Raw genomic sequence first — 27,304 nt, forward strand, 5'->3', positions numbered from 1 at the left:
GAAAATTTCTGTTATAAAGATTGCTGTGTGTGCTTAGTTGCTCAGTCATGTCCAACTCTTTGCGACCCTATGGACTGTAGCCTGTCAGGCTCCTCTGTCCATAGGGATCTTCCAAGCAAGAATACTGGAGTGGGTTGCCATGCCCTTCTCCAGGGGATCTTTCCAACTCAGGGATCGAACCCAGGTCTCCCACATTGCAGGCGGATTCTTTACCACTGATGGCAGGTCTAAGCTACCAGGGAATAACAAAATAACATTGCTGTGGTGCTAGACGATGAACAAGTAAATTCTAAGACTAAATTTACACAAAAAATTTACCCTAGGAAACAATGGACTACAAAGTTTACTTAATGGCACAAACTTCTAATACTTATTTTTATATGTGGCCAACAATGGCACCCCACTCCAGTACTCTTGCCTGGAAAATCCCATGGATGGAGGAGCCTGGTCGGCTGCAGTCCATGGGGTCGCTAAGAGTCGGATACGACTGAGCGACTTCACTTTCACTTTTCACTTTCACGCATTGGAGAAGGAAATGGCAACCCACTCCAGTGTTCTTGCCTGGAGAATCCCAGGGACGGGGGAGCCTGGTGGGCTGCTGTCTATGGGGTCGCACAGAGTCAGACACGACTGAAGCGACTTAGCAGCAGCAGCAGCAACAACATGTGTTAGGCCTATGGGGCCCCTCAGGATTTCAATATTCCTAAACTTAAAGAAAGAAACAATGCTTATCCAGGTAACATTACCTTACATTTGTATAATACATTATTCTTTGCAAAGAGTTTTCATGTCCATTACTTCACTTACACAATTTCCAATATAATGGGAATACATAATCCATAAAAGAACATTCGTCAGATGATCACCTCAAAAAAGTAGAACCAAAAAGATAGAAAAATAGACTTGACATGACAGTTACAATGTTGAAAAATGGGAGGTACAAGCAACATGCAAGTCTATCAATCCCCAAATGGTATTTTTCCTTCTGAATTCCATGCCAGGCTTCAGGAGAAACGCAAACACTATAACCATACCAATTTAATTTACAGGAAAGCAAACCCTGAGGCTCATACTGAAGAGAATCTATATATATTTTTTACACACCTGGAAAACTGAAAAATGCTGGAATCCAGAGGCTTAAGTTGAAGAGAAGTTGTTCTGCTTTCTTCTCCAACAGATGAAAGCCGGCTGGGGCTATCAGTTCCCTCATACCCAGTCGTCTTATTATTCAAGTCATCCATATCTTGAATAGAAGGGATCTTCAGCGGATTAGTGCATGCCTAGCAAAGAAGGAAAGAATTTATAAAAATCCTAATTTCAAACCAAATACCAAAGGATGAGTCAATCCTTCTGATGCTAGGAAAAAACACTTGGCCAAATAAAAAGAAACTGTTTCCTACACAAAACAAACAGCGCGCAGTAATGTACACTAGAACACTGACCCCAGGCACATTCAGTTATAACCTTATCAGCTGGATACCAACAGACCTCCCCAACTCACTTATTGGCTCCTGGAATCATCCCATCCACAACACAAACTCAGGCCCCCAAATCACTTTCTTATTCTCTCTTTTGACCCAGTGTAAGACTGGGTTTTCACTCCTCTGAGATCTGTGATGAGGGAAGGAATGGAGGGAATAAGCACTGCAGCAAATGTCTGTGCTGGTCTTGGAGAAATGCATGCGAGAGACTAACATATACTGCACACACAGAAACATGCATCTGGGATCTTCTGGGAAAGCCAGCTTATGAAGATAGCATGAATGATGAAGGTGAAGGAGTATAAAGGGGAGGTAAACTGAATGAGGACAGGGCAGTCCCAGGAAATTTCCCAATCTCTAGATCAGACTATAAAGCCAAGATAGGAGGGTTTGCAACCTGTTTATTAATGCACCTGGGTCTTGGTAGAGTGTCAGAAGGAGAATTAGTATTTAATTGCCTCTATCCTCACCAGCCTGACCTACCCTGACTGAGTGGGTGGAAGGTGAATCTAACATGCTGCTAGCAGATATCTCTGGGAAAGAGGGTCAAGAGGAAAATCATGCAGAAAGGCAAGGTTGGGTGGGGGAGATAAATGGGTGCTATGGTGGCTGTCAGGAAAGGAGTGTCCCTGAAAGGACGGCCAACCTTATTGCACCCTTCAGCGTCCGGAGCTGGGCAACCATGTCCGAGAGACAGTGCTCCTGAAAATTCAAAACAGCAGAGTCTTTATAAAGCCAGCCAGCCTGAAAGCAGGGACGGGGGAAAGGGCACAAAGAACCACCCCTTCTTCCCAAGAGGAAAGCAGAAAGGAGTCACCCATGAATCCTGGAAGGAATGAGACTGAGGAAAACCAGACACTTTCAACAGAAGCAGCCTGTATGAGGATGCAACGTAACCCTGAATACTCTGTGACACCGAATGTGACATTCACACTACCCAGAATCAGTACTGAATCTAAGTCTGGGCAATAAATGATTTGGCTCTTCCATTTCTGGTGATCTGAACATCAGTAACAGCGGATCAAAGCAAAAATCAAAGGATCCTGTAAAAAAAAAAAGACCACCAGAAAAAATGGCTCGTTATTTCTGTACAGCTTTCAAGAGTGCCGCTTTCTTCAACCTATGTCCTCTGTTGGGGGAAATTCTGTGTGAGGAAAGGAAGAGGGTGGACCATCTCTCACCTGGTGGCTCTCGTTTTCTGTTGATACCTCCTTCTTCTCAACAGTTTGATCTCTAGGAGAATATAAAAGTGCTATTTAGTTCACTCATGAACTGTAGATTTAGGTTATAATGTTCCTTCTAAACTAGAAACAGTGTGAGCCTTGTCGAGTAGTTAAGAGTTCCTTCCTGGACTGTGCTACTAAAGAGAGATTTCAAATGCCCTATCAAAAGATGAGGGGGAGGGAGAGAAACTAGAGCCAATCTCTAGTTGAGACATTCAGGAGATAACTAGAAAGAATAAAGAACTCTAAGAGCAGAGAGGTGAATAGGAAAATCATTAAAAAACATCATCTCTCTTCTCAAAATTCCCATCCTATTAGGAAGGGTCAGGCTCCTCTATCAAAGGATACAGACCACCATCTTGGGTAAGGTATACTCAACTGTTTCTTAGCTCTGCTCAAGTACAGGTCTTCATCAATGAGTTCTTGTTCCTCTGGAACAGAGCACCTCCTGCAGTACATAGAAGAAGTTATCTTTTGGAAAGAAAATGTGCCCTTGACTTTCACCCTTCATTTTCCTCACAAGTATGACAAGGCAGATTAAGCACCATCTAACATTATAGAGTTCAGATTGCACCCACCTTACAAAATGTGTGGGCAGGCTACCAGGTAGCAATTCTTTTTTTCAATGCATACCTTATCATTATTTTTGGTGCATATATCACCCTTCTCCCAAGATACTCAAAGTACTTGACAGCTATAAAATTCATATGATGGTAGAGAAGCATAATCTCTATTTTTACACAGTGAAATTCAAGCACAAGGGAGACTTGGTTGGGCTTCTATAGAAAGAGAATATCACTGAGACTAGAACCTAGGTCTCCTACCGCTCATGTACTCAGAAAGCAATGCCCAAGGTATAGGCTAAGCAGGAACATCCATAGACTGTGTGATGATCCCTGAAGAGGAAAATCAGAGGCTATGGCAGAGAGCAGCACAAAGGGATGGGGAGCTGACATTGCAGAAGAGATAGAACAGAGGCTAGCAAAGAAGAGAAAAAGAGGATTCTATAAATGAAAAGATGTTTGCTATATGTAAAGCATGAAGAAGAGAATTTTAGGAGTACAAGCTGAAAGAAGTACTAGAAAATGTATTCAGCGGACAAAGGCAATCCTAGAAAGAAATAAACAGAAACTAATAATAACTGGAAATTCTATGTTATATCCATTTTATTAGGGGGCAAAGTGTCCTGGAAGGTTATGTCTCCTGGACTAAATATAAACTGACAGCATGTACAGAATTCGAAAATGAGACTTCTAAGCTCTCAGTCTTACATTTTAATCACACCACCCTAAGAGGTACTTAGGCACATCTTTAGTCTTTGGGGGAATCCTTGCTTATTACAGAACTGGACTTCATTATTTTTTATTTCCTCCATTTTCAACGTTTTTTTCCCCTTAAAAAGCATACTCTGGTTTAGTACCTTTTTCTCTGTCAACATTTATACCGCAGAAAAAAGTTAAGAGAGTCACAGGTGAATTGAAACAAACTGAATTATTATTATAAACCTATGTTACTGAGTCATATAAAAATATTTGTTAAATTGAAATGATGTCCATGATGTGAGAGTTTGGACAATAAAGAAGACTGAGCACTAAAGAACTGATGCTTTTGAACTGTGGTGTAGGAGAAAACTCTTGAGAGTCCCTTGGACTGCAAGGAGATCCAACCAGTCCATTCTGAAGGAGATCAACCCTGGGATTTCTTTGGAAGGACTGATGCTGAAGCTGAAACTCCAATACTTTGCTCACCTGATGTGAGGAGGCGATTCATTGGAAAAAGACCCTGATGCTGGGAAAGATAAAAGGCAGGAGGAGAAGGGGACATCAGAGGACAAGATGGCTGGATGGCATCACCGACTCAATGGATATGAGTTTGAGCAAGCTCCAGGAGATGATAAAGGACAGGGAAGCCTGGCATGCTGCAGTCCATGGGGTCACAGAGAATCAGACACGATTGAGCGACTGAACAACAACAAATCTAGATGTTAGCTGCTTCAAGGAACAGATGAAAGTTAAAGTGTTAATCACTCAGTCGTGTCCAATTCTTTTCAATCCCATGGACTGTAGCCCACCAGGCTCCTCTATGCATGGAATTCTCCAGGCAAGAATACTGGAGTGGGTTGCCATTTCCTTCTCTGGGGGATTCTTCCAAAGCAGGGATCAAACCCAGGTGTCTTGCATTGCAGGTGGATTCTCTCTTTTTTTAAAATTTAAATTTATTTATTTTAATTGGAGGCTAATTACTTTATTGTATTGGTTCTGCCACACATCAACATGAATCCGCCACGAGTGTACACGTGTTCCCCATCCTGAACCCCCCTCCCACCTCTTTCCCGTCTGAGCGATGGAATATTAGAAAGACAGACATGTAAACAATCTAAATTGAATGTACTTCAACAGATTCAAGTATAAGAAGCATATGAAGAAAATTGTCACTTCAACCTGAAATATAAATCCCTTGTTCTCAAATAGTTTACAATCTCTTGAAGAGCCCAAATGTATACACATGAAAAACATCCCCCAAATTCAAACAGTACGTGAGCAAATGTGAAGAATTAACTACTACAGACAGCCAGAGTAAAATCACTGTAAATTACTGTCAACAGGAGAAGTATCACACAAAATATTTCTGCTTCCCAGACGATATGACCAGATGGAATAAGGAAAGTCACTCTAAGCAAGTGGAATGACAGTATCAAGTCATGGAGAAGGGAATACATGCACATGTGTAGGGAAGAGTGAAGCCACAGGCCTGCTAAAGCAGAAGGCCTGTGTTAACATACAATGAATAGGTAAAGACCAGTTAGCACAGGGGCCTGAATGCCAGGCTGAAGAGTGTGGACTTGAGATGAAAAGTGTTTTAGAACAGAGACAAATCAGGACTTATCTCTGGCATAATACTGAGTCTTAACCTTACCTGTACTTTGGGTGGGAATTATAGTAGCAAAACCATCTTGCAGGTAATGTGGATGGATCAACCTTGCCAGGAAGCCTCCTCCATTTCAGACACTCATCACACTGTACCCATGTCTGGTCAGGAATCTTCCTGAATGGAAGAAAATAAAAATATGACTGTCTATATTCTGGCTTTATACTCTTTCTTACATTAGAAAGGCTATATTCTAGCTCGATACTCTTACATTAAAAGGCATACCCTAAAATTGAAAAAAACTGAAAGAATTGAATATGAAATGTGTTAGAAATGTTATAGTCCAGGTGTCTAAAATGTATAATCTTAAACTTCACAGATAAAACAATGATAGACCTAGACCAGATATGGATATGAAAACAGTAATAAGTATTAATGTGGCAAGCCACCAAATTATAGAGCTCAACAGTACTTATCCTGGAACCTTATTTCTTGAGTTTAACAAAAGGATAACTTTAACTCTAAAATTTAATAGTTAGGAAAAATTTTATACATATTACAATATTACTAAAAAATAAAACCCAAAGAATCATTTTATTTGCTTCTATCCAATCCCATGATAGATTTGAAATGCATCTGTGAGAGTCACTGAAGCAATGTCATTAAAACATCTCCTCTATTTCCCCACAGGCTCTCTAGTCCTTTTTTCCCCTTTCAAAAAGTCTTTGTTTATACTTAAGTCAAAATTTTATTAGATAGATATTCCCAAAGTTAATCTTAAAAAGTAGCATAAATTTGATTAAAATTTGTAACTAGAAAAAAAAGAAAAAGAAAAATTGGCTCCAGTCCAACAACTGGGTTATTAACAGAGAATTCTTCCAGAATTCTACTCTTTTAAAAACTTTTTGGCTGCACCCTGCATTATGTCAATTCTTAATTCCCTGACCAGGAACTGAACCTTGTCCCCTGCATTGGAAGACAAGAGTCTTAACCACTGGATTGCCAAGGAAGTCCCAAGAGCTCTACTCTTAAAACACATACTCATTCCCATCTCCCTCAGGAAGATGGGTAACCCAGTCACCTACACCTTGGAGTAAATTTGTTTCCCTGTAAGAGGAAATGATCCATATATAAGAGAAGTAGTGTGCATCTAATCTGTGAAAGGCAGACCAGACTGGGAAGGCGGAAGGCTAGAGAAAAGGCAGAGAGAGGGTAGAGGGGCACCTAGGGCCAATTTGAAAAACATGTAATTTAGCCTAGGACAGTTTCTGTGTATGTTACATTTATACTGAGCTTATGCTAGACATTTCAATAGAGTGATATGATTCTTTTATGTCTTAGTTCAATATTTCTCATATCTTTTTAAATGGTGCTTTTTTTCCTAGTTATAAAAGCAATATAAGCCCATATTAAAAAACCTATAAAATACAGAAAGAAAATGTACCAATAAGTCTACTACTCAAATACAATGTCTTCTTGTTTAAAACTCTGTTTTAATGAAGAGAATCCATACACATTCTTGGATATACAGCTTCCTATCTCCTAGCTACAGGCTGCTCCAGCCTTGCAACTCTAAACTCCAAGCTCAGGCCTGACCTCTGGTGTCTATATATTTCTGTACAGCCACTGTTTTATTTGAGGCGTCCCTCATAGCTCAGTTGGTAAACTGCCTGCAGTGCAGGAGACCCGGGTTCTATCCCTGGGTCAGGAAGATCTCCTGGAGAAGGAAATGGCAACCCACTCCAGTATCCTTGCCTGGAAAATCCCAGACAGAGGAGCCTGATGGGCTGCAGTCTATGGAGTCACAACGAGTTGGGCATGACTGAACAACTAACACACTGTTTTATTTAGAGCCAGAGAAAGCAGTTTCAGCAGTAGTGCAAGGGGACAGAAAAGGTCGTATTAGCTTTGGTTTTACATGCACACACACGAGTCTCTTGCAGAAGCATGTCAATATTACTCTCTCGGGAACAAGCATTAGAGACAGTAATTCTCTACCTCAGGTTACATGCAGACCATGGTAGATCCTCTGACTAAGGCAGACAGAAGAGACTTTTTGTGCACAAGCCTAAATAGGCAGCTGAAGGGGCTATGCTATATTTTTCGCACTGCATCCTTCCAGAAGAGTGTCATGGTTAAGAAGTTGGGTTAGGAGGCCAGACTGCCTATATTTGAAAACTGGATCTACCACTTTGTATTTATCTAATTTTGAACAAGTTACTTAAGCTCTCAGTGTATAAGTGTCTACATTTGTAAAGAAGTAACTATCATCTGCCTATCTCACAGGATTGTTGTGATGCTTAAATATACATGCAAAGAACTTAAACCAGTGTCTGACAGGTAAGTACTAAATAATCACCATTAAACTTCCAGGAAAGGCTGTATAACATATATACACACACACTCCAGCAATATATGAACATCTGTTCCATTGCATTAATCATTTATTTCAAAGGCAAAAAAAGATATCTCATCTTAATTTGCATTTCTTTGAAAACCACGGATGTTGGACAGGAATAGAGATCTTTATTTTTATTTTTTAATATAAATTTATTTATTTTAATTGGAGGCTAATTACTTTACAATATTGTATTGGTTTTGCCATACATCAACATGAATCTGCCACGGGTGTACACGTGTTCCCCATCCTGAAGCCTCCTCCCACCTCCCTCCCCATTCCCACCCCTCAGGGTCATCCCAGTGCACCAGCCCTAAGCACCCTGTCTCATGCATCGAACCTGGGAAAACAAAATTTTATATCAAACATTTGATGATTTCCATTTAAAAGAAATACAGTGCCTACCTCAAAATGAACTTTCAACACTCTAATCTTTGTTTTGATGGTATAATTGACTGTGTACATACTGTCACACATTCTGTCCTCTGTATTATGCTTCTTTCCTGGCTTCCTGAAGCATTTCATCCTGATCCACCATTCTGTAAGTGATTTTGTGTCTTAGATTCAGTAAATTCTACATTTTTTCCTGGTATGTTGGGTTCTCTATTTCTATTCTCAAATTTCTTGATATAGTTCCAACAATGTTCATTAGAATAAAAAGAAGGGAAGTTTGCTAATATTTCTGAATGCCTACTATATCAGCCGTGAAGAGATTACCCCATGTCCAAGGTAAGAGAAACCCAAGTAATACGGTAGTTGTTGCGAGAGGGCATCAGAGGGCAGACACACTGAAACCATAATCACAGAAAACTAGTCAATCTAATAACATGGACCACAGCCTTGTCTAAGTCAACAAAACTAAGCCATGCCCTGTGGGGCCATCCAAGATGGGCGGGTCATGGTGGAGAGGTCTGACAGAATGTGGTCCACTGGAGAAGGGAATGGCAAACCACTTCAGTATTCCTGCCTTGAGAACCCCATGAACAGTATGAAAAGGCAAAATGATAGGATACTGAAAGAGGAACTCCCCAGGTCGGTAGGTGCCCAATATGCTCCTGGAGATCAGTGGAGAAATAACTCCAGAAAGAAAGAAGGGATGGAGCCAGAGCAAAAACAATACCCAGTTATGGATGTGACTGGTGATAGAAGCAAGGTCCGATGCTATAAAGAGCAATATTCCACAGGAACCTGGAATGTTCGGTCCATGAATCAAGGCAAACTGGAAGTGGTCAAACAGGAGATGGCAAGAGTGAAGGTCAACATTCTAGGAATCAGAGAACTAAAATGGACTGGAATGGGTGAATTTAACTCAGATGACCATTATATCTACTACTGTGGGCAGGAATCCCTTAGAAGAAATGGAGTAGCCATCATGGTCAACAAAAGAGTCTGAAATGCAGTACTTGGATGCAATCTCAAAAACGACAGAATGATCTCTGTTCGTTTCCAAGGCAAACCATTCAATATCACAGTAATCCAAGTCTATGCCCCAACCAGTAATGCTGAAGAAGCTGAAGTTGAATGGTTCTATGAAGACCTTCAAGACCTTTTAGAACTAACACCCAAAAAAGATGTCCTTTTCATTACAGGGGACTGGAAGGCAAAAGTAGAAAGTCAAGAAACACCTGGAGTAACAGGCAAATCTGGCCTTGGAATACAGAATGAAGCAGGGCAAAGGCTAATAGAGTTTTGCCAAGAGAACGCACTGGTTATAGCAAATACCCTCTTGCAACAACACAAGAGAAGACTCTACACATGGACATAACCAGATGGTCAAAACCAAGATCAGGTTGATTACATTCTTTGCAGCCAAAGATAGAGAAGCTCTATACAGTCAGCAAAAACAAGACCGGGAGCTGACTGTGGCTCAGATCATGAGCTCCTTATTGCCAAATTCAGAATGAAATGGAAGAAAGTAGGGAAAACCACTAGACCATTCAGGTATGATCTAAATCAAATCCCTTATGATTATACAGTGGAAGTGAGAAATAGATTTAAGGGACTAGATCTGATAGATAGAGTGCCTGATGAACTATGGAATGAGGTTCGTGACATTGTACAGGAGACAGGGATCAAGACCATCCCCATGGGAAAGAAATGCAAAAAAGCAAAATGGCTGTCTGGGGAGGACTTACAAATAGCTGCGAAAAGAAGGGAAGCGAAAAGCAAAGGAGAAAAGGGAAGATATAAGCATCTGAATGCAGAGTTCCAAAGAATAGCAAGAAGAGATAAGAAAGCCTTCCTCAGTGATCAATGCAAAGAAATAGAGGAAAACAGAATGGGAAAGACTAGAGAGCTCTTCAAGAAAATTAGAGATACCAAGGGAACATTTCATGCAAAGATGGGCTTGATAAAGGACAGAAATGGTATGGACCTAACAGAAGCAGAAGATATTAAGAAGAGGTGGCAAGAATACACAGAACTGTACAAAAAAGATCTTCATGACCAAGATAATTACGATGGTATGATCACTCACCTAGAGCCAGACATCCTGGAATGTGAAGTCAAGTGGGCCTTAGAAAGCATCACTACAAACAAAGCTAGTGGAGGTGATGGAATTCCAGTTGAGCTATTTCAAATTCTGAAAGATGATGCTGTGAAAGTGCTGCACTCAATATGCCAGCAAATTTGGAAAACTCAGCAGTGGCCACAGGACTGGAAAAGGTCAGTTTCCATTCCAATACGAAAGAAAGGCAATGCCAAAGAATGCTCAAACTACTGTGCAATTGCACTCATCTCACACGCTAGTGAAGTAATGCTCAAAATTCTCCAAGCCAGGCTTCAGCAATACGTGAACCGTGAACTTCCAGATGTTCAAGCTGGTTTTAGAAAAGGCAGATGAACCAGAGATCAAATTGCCAACATCTGCTGGATCATCGAAAAATCAACAGAGTTCCAGAAAAACATCTATTTCTGATTTATTGACTATGCCAAAGCCTTTGACTGTGTGGATCATAATGAACTGTGGAAAATTCTGAAAGAGATGGGAATATCAGACCACCTGACCTGCCTCTTGAGAAACCTATATGCAGGTCAGGAAGCAACAGTTAGAACTGGACATGGAACAACAGACTGGTTCCAAATAGCAAAAGGAGTACGTCAAGGCTGTATATTGTCACCCTGCTTATTTAACTTATATGTAGAGTACATCATGAGAAACGCTGGGCTGGATGAAGCACAAGCTGGAATCAAGATTTCCGGGAGAAATATCAATAACCTCAGATATGCAGATGACACCACTCTTATGGCAGCAAGTGAAGAGGAACTAAAAAGCCTCTTGATGAAGGTGAAAGTGGAGAGTGAAAAAGTTGGCTTAAAACTCAACATTCAGAAGACGAAGATCATGGCATCTGGTCCCATCACTTCATGGGAAATAGATGGGGAAACAGTGGAAACAGTGTCAGACTTTATTTTTCTGGGCTCCAAAATCACTACAGATGGTGACTGCAGCCATGAAATTAAAAGACGCTTACTCCTTGGAAGGAAAGTTATGACCAACCTAGAGAGCATATTGAAAAGCAGAGACATTACTTTGGCAACAAAGGTCCGTCTAGTCAAGGCTATGGTTTTTCCAGTGGTCATGTATGGATGTGAGAGTTGGACTGTGAAGAAAGCTGAGCACCGAAGAATTGATGCTTCTGAACTGTGGTGTTGGAGAAGACTCTTGAGAGTCCCCTGGACTGCAAGGAGATCCAACCAGTCCATTCTAAAGGAGATCAGCCCTGGGTGTTCTTTGGAAGGAATGATGCTAAAGCTGAAACTCCAGGACTTTATAGCTACCTCATGCAAAGAGTTGACTCATTGGAAAAGACTCTGATGCTGGGAGGGATTGGGGGCAGGAGGAAAAGGGGACGACAGAGGATGAGATGGCTGGATGGCATCACCGACTCGATGGACGTGAGTTTGAGTGAACTCCGGGAGATGGTGATGGACAGGGAGGCCTGGTGTGCTGAGATTCATGTGGTTGCAAAGAGTCGGACACGACTGAGCGACTGAACTGAACTGAACTATATACCAGGTACTGTGCTAAAAAGGTTAGGCCATCTAACTTAACACATTATTAACTGGGGATTTTTGTAGAAATTAACACCTGTGGCTGGTGATCTATTATGTAAGGGAATACTGATATGTCTTCAGTCAAATGTAAAGTAATTTTCCTCCAATTAAAAAATTTAAAAATATAACATTCGGGTAACAAGACATATTAATACATCTCTGGTCAATCATGAGTTAATATACTCAGAGAGATGAAGTGACTTACTTACCTAAGCTCATTCAACTATTAAGAATCAGATTTAATAGAGAATAGACTTGTGGTTGCCAAGGTAGGGGGTGGGTGCAGGGGGTTAGGGGAGGGAAGGAATTAGAGTTTTGGATTAGCAGAAGCAAACTATTATATATAGGATGGATAAATAACAAGGTCCTACTGTACAGCACAGGGAACTATATTCAATATCCTGTTTCAACCATAATGGAAAAGAATATGAAAAAGAATATACATATGTATAACTCTGTCACTCTGCTGTAGAGAGGAAATTAATATAACATTGTAAATCAATTATACTTCAATAACATCTAAAAACAAACCAAAAACTAATAGACTTTTATCCATGATTTAATTTCATGATTTTTGCCTAATTATTTGGAAATAGAGAATACAACATTCATTTATTTAGGTTTTGAAGTAATATTCATAACATTTATAGATCTTATGACCTGAAAACAATTTTAATACATTAGATAATATACAGTAAAATTAAAAAGAGAAGTAGATCTAAATTTTCAACCAAGGAGTAGCTGATTCAAATGGTCATCATCTTCCATTATATTACACTGAGGACAGGATAAACTGACAATACTAAACTCGTCATATTTATGATCCAAACCACACAAGTGTTAAACCAGAAATGAAGAGGTTTAGAGAATGATGAAATTAGTACCTGTGATTTCCTGTTTTTAGTTAATTCAACTTCCTTATGTGAAAAGCATCATCTTTTCCTATTCCTTCCATTTGCCCTAGAGATGTTACCCCTGATACTTTTATATTCTAAATTTACTACTCACGGTATTGGCCTGACTATGGCTGAGGTCTCCAAATTCTCTTGGGAGGTCTTTTCCTTCCAATATGCATTGAGCTTCTGGGCAAGGGCATTTATTGTCAACCTGAAAAAAAAAAAAAAAAAGAAAGAAGCATGTCAATGCTAAGAATTTGTTGAATAATTTTGTAATCTTTAAGATGCTCCCACTTAACGGAAACCAGCCATTTAGAATATTCAGCATAGGTTTGAACATCTACACTTCAAGCAACTAGGATGGGAATCTACTGCCTTTGTAAATTATGTGTCAAAATGACAAAGTTCATAATGTTGAATAGTCACTTTGGTTGAAAAGATAAGATGGTCAGTTCAGTTCAGTTCAGTTGGTCAGTCTTGTCTGACTCTTTGCAACCCCATGGACTGCAGCACACCATGCTTCCCTGTCCATCACCAACTCCCAGAGCTTGTTCAAACTCATGTCCATTGAGTCAGTGATGCCATCCAACCATCTCATCCTCTGTCGTCCCCTTTTCCTCCCACCTTCAATCTTTCCCAGCATCAGGGTCTTTTTCAATGAATCACTTCTTTGAAGCACGTGGCCAAAGTATTGGAGTTTCAGCTTCAACATCAGTGCTTCCAAAGAACACCCAGGACTGATCTTCTTTAGAATGGACTGGTTGGATCTCCTTGCAGTCCAAGGGACTCTCAAGAGTCTTCTCCAACACCACAGTTCAAAAGCATCAATTCTTCAGTGCTCAGCTTTCTTTATAGTCCAACTCTCACAGCTACACATGACTACTGGGAAAACCATAGCTTTGACTAGATGGACCTTTGTTGGCAAAGTAATGTCTGATTTTTAATATGCTGTCTAGGTTGGTCATAGCTTTTCTTCCAAGGAGCAAGTGTCTTTTGATTTCAAGGCTGCAATCACCATCTGCAGTGATTTTGGAGCCCCTGAAAATAAAGTCTCTCACTGTTTCCACTGTTTCCCCATCTATTTGCCATGAAGTGATGGGACCAGATGCCATAATCTTAGTTTTCTGAATGTTGAGTTTTAAGCCACCTTTTTCACTCTCCTCTTTCACTTTCATCAAGAGGCTCTTTAGTTCTTCCTCGCTTCCTGCCATAAGGGTGGTGTTATCTGCATATCTGAGGTTACAAATCCTAAAAAATACTGTGTTCTCCACATTTTAGAATCACAGTGAGGGGAAATGACATTAGATACAACGACAGAAGACTACACTGCAGATTAGTAGTTGCGGAGTTATTCAACTGTCAGATCACTACACGTAAACAATTCAGGACCAAGTTCAAAGTCAGAGGATCAAATATTGCACCCTACCTATTACAAATCAATCAAACAGTAACTTAAAACACGTCTATATAGTTCTTCTTTATCCAAATGCTGATCATAGCAGTTACAGCAGCAATAGGTAACAAAGTCCCCTTTAACCTTCTATGACACAGCTGTTAGTAGAGGCTATGCCCCAATTATGGCTCTTGCCCTTTCTCCTTTATCTCTCTTCTTAAGTGAACAGCAGCAGGCCCAGGGTAAAACAGTATGATGTGTAGAAAATCTGAATTTTACTTTGAAAAACTGGCAATTTCTAGTGACTAATTTCTGTTTAATTTTACAATTCAGGATTACAACTTAATGTACAGCTGTGCATACATACTTGAAATACTACAAATTTAGCATTTTTAAAAAATCTCTTGACTCCTCAGATAACTCCCCAAAGATTCTGTAGACCTTTCCTTAAGAGGAATTCTTCCTTAACTCCACCTTGCTCATATTAGATTCTGACTACACAGAGAAGATTAAATGAACTTTCTTATAAACTCTTATTCCCTCCTCTGACCTACCAGCACACCGACCTCTATGTTTATATTCTTTCCTGAAGTCACAGATGAAGAATTATTTCTTGCTTTCTATTAAAGTTTTATTTAAAATCTACTTTTTAAAAAAGATTACAGGGGCTTCCTTTGGTGGTCTAGTGGTTAAGAATCTGCCTGCCAATGCAGAGGACACCAGTTCGATCCCTGGTCTGGGAAGATCCCACATGCTGAGGAGCAACTAAGCCCATGCACCACAACTACTGAGCTCATATGCTGCAACTACTGAAGCCCACATGCCTAGAGCCTTTGCTCCACATCAAGAGAAGCCACTGCAATGAGAAGCCTACGCACTGCAATGGCAAATGAAGCGTAGCCCCTGCTCACTGCAGCTAGAGAAGACCCACGCAGCAATGAAGACCAAGCATGGTCAAAATTAAAAAATAGTTAAATAAATAAAAAAGACTGCATGGGATTCTGGAAAGCTGGTGGAGTAGGAGGCAGGAATCTGTCTTCCCAAAAAGACAATATTTACACTGGCTGCTGCTGCTGCTGCTAAGTCGCTTCAGTCGTGTCCGACTCTGTGCGACCCCATAGATGGCAGCCCACCAGGCTCCCCCGTCCCTGGGATTCTTCAGGCAAGAACACTGGAGTGGGTTGCCATTTCCTTTTCCAATGCATGAAAGTGAAAAGTGAAAGTGAAGTCGCTCAGTTGTGTCCAACTCTTCGTGACCCCATGGACTGCAGCCCACCAGGCTCCTCCGTCCATGGGATTTTCCAGGCAAGAACACTGGAGTGGGGTGCCATCGCCTTCTCCGTTACACTGGCAGAACCTGTCTAATGTAACCATTTGGAATTTTGGAGTCTATCGAATGCTTATAATTTCCAGGGGAATGCTTGGATGACAAATTGGGAAATCTCAGCTTTTAGCACAGTAGTAGTTACCCATCTCCTACCCCAGCCCCATGGCAGATGGCTATGCACACATTTCAAAAGTAGCTTGCAGGAACCAGGATAGGCAAAAAGGACCTCTCCCTCCAAATATTGGGGATCTGTGCTCTGATCTCTGTTTGCTGCTTCTGCTCACAGCATCATGTAACCCCATAGTAACCCCAAAGAAAATAGCTATAAATATATACAAAAGGAAATGAGAAGAATTCAAATGTTTCACTTCAAAAAAATCAACTAAACATAAAAGGTGACAGTAATACAGGAAATGAGGGACAAAATATAAGATGTATAGAAAGCAAACAGCAAAATGACAGACATCCTTTCTTATCAGTAATTACTTTAAATGTAAATGGATTAAACTCTCCATCAGAAGACAGAGATGGGTGAAATGGGTTTTAACAAAAAGGCCAAAATATATGCTCTCTATGTGAGACTAATTTTACATACAAAGACACACAGTGAAAATGAAGGGATAGAAAAGGATATTCCCTGTAAATAATACCCAAAAGAGAGCAAGGGTAGCTAGCTATTTAATATAAGTATCAGACAAAATAGACTATAAATTGTAAGAGCTAAAACACTGAAGCAACCTGTGTCCACCGATAAATGAATGAATAAGCAAAGTATAGTACATACAAACAGAAGAATATTAAAAAAGGAAACAGCCTTTAAAAAGTAAATTCTGACATATGTACAACATAGATGCAACTTAAGGACATTATGTTAAGTGAAATAAGTCACAAAATGAGAAATACTGTGTGATTCCACTTACATGAGGTACTTAGCATAGTCAAATTCATAGAGACAGAAAGCAGAATGGTGGGAATGAGGAGTTATTGTTTAATAGGTACAGAATTTCAGTTTTGCTAGATGAAAATAGTTCTGCAGATGATGGTGGTTGTATGGTAAGGGAGTTAGAGAAGGCGAGGTTCGGAAAAAGAATGAGACCAGCACTTTACAGGAACAGATCACCTTTAATGAGGCCAGAAGGGGCAGCAGTCAGATTAGTGAGCTGCTGCACTAACCCAAGAACAGAGTAAGTATATATAGGCACGTATGTGGAAATCTACTGTCTTACGGGGGCCTGTTCTTCTCCAAGGTTGTTTGGAGTAGTTATCTCTTAAATGGCTGGGGCAAGGAATTCTGGAGATCGGCCAGAGGCTGGACCGGCTGGGAGATGGACATAATCAACCTTAATGTCCATTTTTTTTCCTTCGGGTGAGAGAGTTCTTTGTTTTGCATAGAATGGTGGGGAGGACCCAGAGGGGAGTTTTAACTCCAGGCTATTTTGAGCCATGTAACTTTCCTTCAGTGGTGATGGTTGCATAACAATATGAATGTACTTAATACCGCCAAAATGCACATTTAAAAATGGTTATGATGGTAATGTTATGTGTATTTTACCACAATTAAAAAAAGGAAAAAAAAGGAAATAGATTATGTGGTCATTAGGGGTTGAAGAGGAGGGGAAATGAGGAGTGACTGCTAATGGACAAGATGTTTCTTTTTGAGATGACGAAAATGCTTTAGAATTAGATAGTGGTCATGGTTGTACGGACTTCCCTGGCAGCTCAGACAGCAAAGTGTCTGCCTACGACGTGGGAGACCCAGGTTCGATCCCTGGGTCAGGGAAGATCCCCTGGAGAAGGAAATGGCAAGCCACTCCAGTGTTCTTGCCTGGAGAATCCCATGGATGGAGGGGCCTGGTGGGCTCTAGTCCACATACTTTGTGAATATACCAAAACCAACAAAGTAGTCATTTTTTAAATGGTGACATTTATGGTACAGAGTAAAATTTATCTTTTTAATGTGTAGTTCTATAAGTTTTAACAAAGGCACATGGTCGTGTAAATATTAATACCAGCTCAATCAAAACACCATTATCATAAATTTTGAAACTCCATTCCTTCTTGCAAAAACCTGGTTTGATTCCACTGTTCTATTAATCTCTTTCCTTTCACTTCCCCAATCCTGGTATATGTGGTCTATATCCACTATCTTCTCTTCATACTCCTGTCTTAATCCCCTACAATCTAACTATTGCCATTACACGAAATTGTTCCTTTTCCCAATCTCATTATTCTATCTGACAATATCTACTAAATTTGAGATTTTAAAGTGACCTTTGAATCTTCCTCTCCTTTATTTTCCTTATCCCATTATTAATATATCACCAAATTTTAAAATCTTTTTTTCATAGTATCTGTCATATATTTTGGAGAAGGAAATGGCAACCCACTCCGGTGTTCTTGCCTGGAGAATCCCAGGGATGGGGGAATCTGGTGGGCTTCCATCTATGGGGTCGCACAGAGTCGGACATGACTGAAGCGACTTAGCAGCAGTCATATATTTCCTTTTTCACAGCAGTCTTATTTCAGACCTTCACCTCACATCTAGATTATTCAAATAGTATGTACTTCTTTTTAACCTATCCTGCACCTTGTTTCCAGGTTTATCAATTGATATAATTCATGTAAAGCACTTTATAAGCCATAGAGCAGTATATAAGTATTATATTCTTAAGACACAATTATTTCAAGTCACCCCTCTATTCAAGAATAAACAATGAATTCTCATTGCCTAAAGTATCAACTACTCTAGCCAATGTCCCTCTAAGACAGAAGTTCTCCAACTGTCTCGGTTCATGGTACCTGTAGTGTCTCAAGTTTTTCACGGCACCCTTAGGTCTCAAGAAATATGTACTAGTTGCATTTACTCTTAAACAGTTATGTACAAATAATAAGTATGGACTAAAATGTAGTGTCCACCTGAAAATACATATATTAAAATATTTCTATTTCAATCTTAAATAGCCACAATTACGTATAATGGAATGGGTATGCCTATTGGATATCAAACAATTGTTCAAACCTTGGAATCAAATTGGACACAACATCCCTAATTTCTTATTCAACACTGATTTTTTTGTGTATTGCTTGCTTTTTATCACAGTAATCACAAAAAATCCAGATTCACAAAGATACAATGGAATCAAAAGTAATTAAATATTTTTATACCTAGAAGTGTGGTGTTAGCATAACAAATACCTAAAAATGTAGAAGTGGTTTGGAATTGGGCAGTGGGGCAGAGGCTGGAAGAATTTGAAGAACATTACACAAATTGCCTGGATTGCCTTGAATAGACTGTAGAAATACGGATGTTAAACACTCCACTGGTAGGGCGCTCAGAAGTGCAGATCATGGTAGAAAAAAACACAAACTTCCTCAGAGTATATCTAAGTCACTGGGAACAGATTGTTAGTAGAATGATGGATGTTAAAATTGTTGCTGGTAAAGGCTCAGAAGGATATTAGCAACATGTTATTAGAAAACTTGTTATGTAGTGGCAGAAAGCTTAGCAGAATTGGATCCAAGACAAGGTGGAAAGCAGAACTCCTAAATGACAAAACTGGACATTTAGTTGAGGAGATTTCCAAGCAACGTGCTAAAAGTATGGTCTAGTGGCTGCTTCGGAGAAGGCAATGGCACCCCACTCCAGGACTCTTGCCTGGAAAATCCCATGGACGGAGGGGCCTGGTAGGCTGCAGTCCATGGGGTCGCTAGGAGTTGGACATGACTGAGCGACTTCACTTTCACTTTTCACTTTCATGCATTGGAGAGGGAAATGGCAACCCACTCCAGTGTTCTTGCCTGGAGAATCCCAGGGACGGGGGAGCCTGGTGGGCTGCTGTCTATGGGGTTGCACAGAGTCAGACACAACTGAAGCGACTTAGCAGCAGCAGCAGCAGTGGCTGCTTGCTTACATAAAATGTGAGAAGAAAGAAATAAACTGAGGGAAGAACTGTTCAATAAAAAAGGAACCAGGACTTAATGATTTTGGAAAGTCTCAACTTATTCAGATTGCAAAAGATGCTAAAATGTAAATCCAAGACAGTGGCTGGACAACCTTTTGCTAATATCTTAGGAAGATCAAAAGGTCAAAGCACTCAGTCATACAAAAAGTTCTCTGAAAAGACTGAACATATTAGATCTCCACCACCATCTCAGCAGAAGAATAGAAATAGGACTATCTAAGAAAGATCTGTCAAGAATCTCTTGTCTGAATGAGTATCCATGATATATACCTGAGACCCACAAGGTTCTTGAGAATGGTACATTATCATGTCAATGTATGGCAAAAACGACTACAATATTGTAAAGTAATTAGCCTCCAATTAACATAAATAAATTAAAAAAACCCTGCTAAATTGGCCTGAAAGGGACAGAGAGAGTGTGAAAGAAGGTTGTTGGACCCCCAAAACTCTACAGTCAAGAAACAAGTTGAAACAAGATGAAACTACTCAGCTACAAATACACACTTGTGTGTGTGTTTGTGTTCAGTTGCATCCAACTCTTTTGTGACCCCATGGACTGTAGCCCACTAGGCCCCTCTGTCCATGGGGATTTTGCAGGCAAGAATACTGGAGTGGATTGCCATTTCCTCCTCCAGGGAACCTTCCTGACCCAGGAATTGAATCCATGTCTCCTGCATTGGCAGGTGGATTCTTCATCACTGAGCCTCCTGGGAAACACACATAAATACATGCTATCCTTCAAGAAAAAGGAAAGTCGAGTCTGCGGGTGGAGCCAGGAGGACAGAATAGAGCCTTAAATCCAAAGGGTGGAGCTGAAAGCCCCAGAAGAGTATTTCCAGGCCTTGAAATTTAATGAAGTTAGCTTGCCTGGATTCCTTTTTCTGTCAGATTTTCTCCCTGTTTGAACTGGAACATCTCTAATTGGTATCCTATGTCTGTCCCACCATTGTATTTTGGAAGCAAAATATAAAAAAATTTTAAAAAGACACACACCTGCATATGGAGAGGAATTTTACCCCACGATGCATCAGACTCAGTATCATTCATACTTGATTTAGATGAGATTTGGGAACTGTGAGTTGAGGACATTAAAAACTTAGACTAAGTTGCTCTAAGAGTTGAGACTTTGGGGGATGCTGGGATGGGATAGATGTATTTTGCATGTGTGATGTAAGTGGATCTTAGGAGGCCAGAGAGCAGATTGTCATAGCATAATAATGGTCCTTCAAAGATGTCTATGTCCTAATCCCTGAAACCTGTGAATATATCAGGTTACATTTCAAGGGGGAAATCAAGTTGCAGGTGGCATTAAGGTTACTCATCAGCTGACCTTAAGACAGGGAGACTATCTTGAATTACCAACACAGTCATAAGGGTCCTTAAAAGTGGAAGAGTGAGGCAGAAGAGTCAGAATCAAACGAGATGTGATGACAGAAGCAAGGTCATCAGAGTGATATGATATGAGGACCCAACCCATCATTGATGGCTTTGAATGTGGATGGAGGAAGAGGGCCATGGGCCAAGGAATGCTGGCAGACTCTAAAAGCTTGAAAAGCCAACAAAATAGATTCACCCCTAGAGCCTCCAGAAATAAATGCAGCTTTGCCAACACCTTGATTTTAGCCCAGTGAGCTCTGAGATGGACTTCTAACCTACAGAACTCTAAGCCAATAAATCAGTGTTGTCTTAAGGCGCTAAGTTTGTGGTAATTTGTTATGACAGCAACTGAAAACAATTTCTACTGCTTATGGGCAAGAGTCAAGTACCACTGTACTCCCCTCAAAAATTTTACATATCCCATGGCTCCCCTGTGACTTCATTATGTGCAGCTTGGCACACAGTTTGGGAAGTGGGGCTTTAGGGAAGGGGTCAACAAACTACAACCTGTGGGCCAAATCCAGGCTGCTGCCTGTTTTCATAAACAAAACTGTACTGAACACAGACATGTTCATTCCTTTACTTATGTCTGTGGCTGTGTTCGTACTACAGCAGAATCAAGTACTTTCATACTACAGCACAACTGAGTAGTAGTGACAGAGCCCACACCACCGATAAAGCTAAAACTATTTACTTCCCGGCCCTTCACAGAAAGATTTGCCAATCCCTGCTTTAGGATAGGGCCCTATGTTATTCTTCCCATTCCGAGTTTCTGTCATTGCCTGATTTAGCTCCTGCTATAATTTCATCCTGGAATTCCCCTCCATCCCTTTTTAAAACGCTGTATCTTTAAGGCAAATCTTAAGTCACACTGTTTACTTAAAACCTTCCATATCTGTTCTATCAGCAAATGTTTCCTGTACCATACCACTTAGTTCCAAATAATCAGTTTATTGCTCCGTTTCATGTTGGTAACAATCCGTCATTACAATTAGACCGTGAGCTCCTCAAAGACAGCAACTGTGTCTCGAATATCTCTGGAAAATTCCACAAAACCTAGCCACTGTGCCATGCACCAGTGAGGTGCTCAGTTAGTATGTGTTGATTGCATTTCTTAAGCTGAAATTCACTCTAAAAATGTTGTAAGTTTGAGCCCTGGTAGTTGCAGCTGAAATTTGATACCCACAACTATTAAAAGTGATATTACAAGTGATTTATTTGTAGACATTCCAGCAGTGTGATGGCTGAAACCTCTTTTAGCAGTTTTGAAATCTATAATAAATACTCCTAGGATGAGTTTGTGATGGCAGACAATCTTCTCTAATCACCCTCTCAAATTCCCTCATATATTAACAAAACACTTTTTTCAGTGAATATAAAACAGAATGGAAAGGGAAATGATGTCAGAATTGGGGTGAGTTACACAAATTTCTCATCCTCAGAAGACTCTGTATGCAGGATAGTATACTAGTTTTCTGTTTTTAATAAAATGTGCAGCAGATATTAAGCTACTTAAGCCAGAAGTCCCATATATTTAACTGAATAAACCTACTCTCTATGGAATACCTCCATTTGGATTCCCCTGCCATCACCTAAAACTCATCATACTGAAATGAAACATCACAAACCAAGAGTCTAATACCTCTAAAATTTAAAAGGTAGATGCAGGGGTGGCAGAGACGGCATAGGAGGATGTTACATAGCTTTAGTATCTAACATTTGGATTTCACAAATCTCAACTATTTGGTTAATCACCAGAAATTCACTACTCCTTTCACTCAAGAGAAATAGAATGACTCGGCTCTGGACTTTTGCCAAACTGATGTCATTCCTAAACTTTCATTCTTGTGAGTCAAGTCCGAATCAAAGATCTCCATTATGGGCCAGACTCATGTTTAAAAGACTATTTTACTTAAATTAAGGGCAGACAGTTATCATAATCACTGAGTAGCCCTAGGGACCAAGAACCAATTACCCTGAAATTAATCTGAGGTTGTCATCCAAATAGTTATCAGTCTGTCAAATATTAAACCTAAAATTCTTATGGTTTTGTATAAATTAAGGCACAACATTTAACTAATTTTATTATAGTTTGGACACAAAACAAAAAAAGATTTGGGGAATTACTTTCCCTCCACTCTAACAAAAGATTTGCTGCTGAGATTTCAAGGAAAACAACACCAAAAGTCCTCACGCCTTCTTTCTCCATACTCCCAGAACACCCTTTGCCCTTTCACATACTTTCCTCTGCTTAGAATGTCCTCTCCCCGCTTTGTTCACCTAGCAAACTCCAACTTTTCCTTGAAGTTTCAGCTCAAATGTATTCTGCTTTGTGAAGCCTTCCTTGACTCCTTTAGGCTTTATTTAAAGCTGCTTCCCATTTGGCATACAACCCTCATTAATACAATTATTTTATAGGTATTTCACTTTCTTATTTACATTCAGGGGCTTCCCAGGTAGTGCCAGTGGTAAAGAACCCACCTGCCAATGCAGGAGAAATAAAAGATGCTGGTTCAATCCCTGGGTTGGGAAGATCCCCTGGAGGAGGAAATGGCAACCCACTCTAGGATTCTTGCCTGGAAAATCCCATGGACAGAGAAACCTGGCGGGCTACAGTCCATGGGGTCACAAAGAGTCGGACACGACTAAATGCTGTGTGTGTGACTTACAACACACACAGCATTTACATATATCTCATCCCCACTCTAGTGTTCTTGCCTGGAGAATCCCAGGGACGGGGGTGCCAGGTGAGCTGCCGTCTCTGGGGTCGCACAGAGTCGGACATGACTGAAGCGACTCAGCAGCAGCAGCAGCAGCATCCCATTTGTTCATAGGCATCTAGGATTCTTAACTTTCATTCTTATGTCCGTAATGGCAGAGGGGATATCTCATAATACTTGATGAAAGAAGAATGTATGATCTATCCCTCCCTACAAGTTTTAAAACAAACTATTATACTCTGGCTTTAACAACTCCTTTGTCTCCTAAAAATAAATGAATGAAATACATAATGGTATTTGTAGCAACATGGTTGGACCTAGAGAGTGTCATACTGAGTGAAGTCAGACAGAGAAGAAATAGCATATGATACCCTTTATATGTGGAATCTAAAAAGAAATGATACAAATGAACTTACAAAACAGAAACAGACTCACAGACTTATGGTTGCTTGGGGAAAGGATCGGGGGGAAGAGATAAGTTACGGAGTTTGAGATGGGCATGTACACACTGCTATATTTAAAATGGATAACCAACAAGGAACTACTGTATAGCCCATGGAACTCTGCTCAATGTTATGTGGCAGCCTGGATGTGAGTGGGGTTTGGGGGAGAATGGATACATGAATATATATGGCTAAGTCCCTTTCCTGTTCACCTAAAATTATCACATTTTTTGTTAATCAGCTATTTCCCAATACAAAATAAAAAGTTTTTAAAAACTGTTTCACCATAAGTATTTTACTAAATAATCCCTATACTCTTTCCATAATTTTTAAAGTTTATTTCAATTGGGCTCCATACATCATGCATCAGTGAGGTTTAATTTAAAAATCAAATCATTTTATTTATAATCTTAGAAAATAGATTTGAAGGAATTCTCAGTTAACTTATCTGGCTGGTTTTAAGAGATGATTTTAGAGTTTTCAGAGAATAGAATCATATCTGAACAAACCATTAGAAACACCTCAGGTTGGGAGTGACTCACCGGTACTCCTTGGTGTATTCAAAGTCTTGTTTATTGTAGGCAGGTTTTAAGAAATTGCACTCAATGACTCCAATTACTCCCACACCTTCTCCATGAGTTGGCTTAGAAGAAAAATAGTAATTTCAACACTTACATTAATGTTGACTGCCTAGAGGCACTTCCTTTTGATTCCAAACAATAACAGAAAGGTTATATAACATTCACGGGCAAGGAAAGGCCAGTAATACCTAGAGAAACACTGGGAATTTACTCCAATAGACTGCAAGTATTACAATGAATTGGAACCTATGCCAAATTTTAGGGCAGAGATTTTCAAACTGTGATCCATAGATTCCCTAGGATTTTCCAGGAAAACTCTACTTCACCCATGCTACTTCAAGGCACTTTCATCTGTTTTATATTAAGGGATTGCCATAAGATTCCATTTGAACAAAGAATGATAATACTAAAAAAAAAAAAATTAAGGTTATATACTCCTGTTCTAAGGAACTAAAACCAAACTCCATCTGAAAAAAATTAAGGATGCTATGTAATCATCATACTCTATTAAAATAAAACAATGTTTATATATGTAAGGCCACAAACAACTGCGAAAGAGTCACACCTGTAGTGATTAATTACAAGTTGATACGAAAGATTTTTGGACTTAAAATCATTTTTGTATTCTTTAATGGAAGGAACTGAGTCAAAGTGTAATTAGACTGGCACACAAACAAGTTGTATAAAGATGATACAACAATGAAAAGAAATACAGGCTGCAAACTAGCTCTCCTGGGTCGTATGTAAAACCTTGTCCTACTGTGTAACATAAAGCAGCTTATCATCCTTTGTGCATTAGCAATCTTATCTATAAAATAGGGATGAATGAGATACTTATGGATGTTACCACTTTAAGTTGTCATTAAAACTTGAAGATGATGGTAATATTTCTATACTTCAATTATAAAGCACTTTTGTATGATTTATTCCATTTAAATCTCTCAACTCTGTAAACTCTAAGGTAGGTAGAGCAAGTAAAACTACTATTGTTTCCATTTTACAGGTAAGAAAATTGAGCCGCAGGGAAATTAAACAATGTAGCCAAGGTTACATGGCTTTTAGTTGGAAAAACTGGGACTCAAATCCTGGTCATCAAACACTAAATTTTATGCACCTTCCACTTTGCCTTATTGTCTCCACAAGAAAATGGAAAGCGCTACCTCAAACATTAGTAAACTTATACACGTGGCAGAGTTGCTGGTGCTCTCATTCTACCTCTTATTAACAGTGACCTAAAAAATGCATTCAGTAAAGCTCCTGGGTTAACATTTATGAAGAATGATAAGTAGAAAGAGCTTCTGAACATAAGACAGCTCACTGGTAACACAGAATTCCAGGATCAGATTTAACAACCATCTCAAGGTGGCAGTAAAAAGCTATTCATTAGTTTATCACTTTTGCAAAATTTAAATCCTCTTCCTACTCTTTTCAGCCTTCTATGACAAAGAAACATTAACTACTCACCTTTACCTGGCACCCCACCTTCTCAAAAGACTTTATGAGGCGGTTGTTATGATACATCATTACTCCAAACTGGTTATTATCCTTGCAAGAGAACCCAAAAGTTATTTTCACCTGCTTATTCTGAGAAGAAAATCATTAAGGAGACAAACACCAGAGGCTTTAGCACACAAAATTTTGCATTATATTATAGCAAAAAAACATCAACCACCAGTGTATATGAACTGGTACAAACTTTTTACAAAGCATTTAAAAAATCTGTATCAACAGCTTTAAAAATATTCTTTTTTTTTTTTTTTGCTGATCTTTATTTATTTATCTTTTCTTCAATTTTAATTAAAAAAATTATACATGTGTTCCCCATCCTGAACTCTCCACCTTTGACCACGTAATTCTATTTCAGGAATTTATACTACAGAAATAGTGAGAGAAGACCATAAAGGTTTATGAGTTATAGAGATTTATCAATGATTTATAACAGCTTAAAAAACAAATAATTTATATGTTTGACAATAAGGGAATGACTAAATAAATGTTAGTGTAGCCACATGGTCTGTTACACAGTTCTTATAATTATGCCCTTAAAAAATATTTGGGAATATTAGGAAATGTTCAGAATATAATAAGTATCACTGAAAAATATGTACTATAAATATATGCATAAAAAGACTATAAGAAAATATATCAAAGTATCATCAGTGATCTAAAAATTCATAAAACACAAAACATTACCTAACCTTTGCTAACTGCCTAATTTACTACTAAATACATGGCACAACACAATTAAAAGCAATAAGGCATGTCCAGCTAGTCATACAAAACACAATGAAAGCAAAAGCACAAGGAACAAAATCACTTTCAAAAGTAAAGGACAATAATTCTGCTGGAAGGCACACTAATCCTGTTGTAATCTATTTCATGGGAAGAAGTTAACAAGCTTGAATAAATGAAACAAAGAGAACTAATTATACATAAACATGAATAATTATGAATTTTTAGCAAGTCCTATTTGATTTAAAAATCAAGGTAAGGGAGTGAGAAAGATAAAGGGGAGAGAAAGAAACTGAGATTTTCATTAAAACAAATACTAAAAGAAATCTTCATGTCTAAATGAGTTA

General features: G+C 39.3%; 1 protein-coding gene across 1 annotated transcript in view; it reads right to left on the reverse strand.

The window, feature by feature from the left end:
* MORC4 (MORC family CW-type zinc finger 4) overlaps positions 1–27,304 on the reverse strand; it is a 68,798-nt gene that overhangs the window by 18,404 nt on the left and 23,090 nt on the right. The window contains exons 8-14 of the mRNA XM_070365431.1: positions 26,190–26,309; positions 24,687–24,787; positions 13,035–13,133; positions 5,621–5,749; positions 3,084–3,152; positions 2,663–2,714; positions 1,105–1,280 (exon numbers count right to left, since the gene is read on the reverse strand). Of these exons, the coding sequence (XP_070221532.1) occupies positions 1,105–1,280; positions 2,663–2,714; positions 3,084–3,152; positions 5,621–5,749; positions 13,035–13,133; positions 24,687–24,787; positions 26,190–26,309 (746 nt within the window). The remainder of the gene's footprint in view (positions 1–1,104; positions 1,281–2,662; positions 2,715–3,083; positions 3,153–5,620; positions 5,750–13,034; positions 13,134–24,686; positions 24,788–26,189; positions 26,310–27,304) is intronic.

The sequence above is a fragment of the Bos mutus genome, chromosome X (genome assembly GCF_027580195.1).
Source record: "Bos mutus isolate GX-2022 chromosome X, NWIPB_WYAK_1.1, whole genome shotgun sequence".
Classification (NCBI taxonomy): domain Eukaryota; kingdom Metazoa; phylum Chordata; class Mammalia; order Artiodactyla; family Bovidae; genus Bos; species Bos mutus.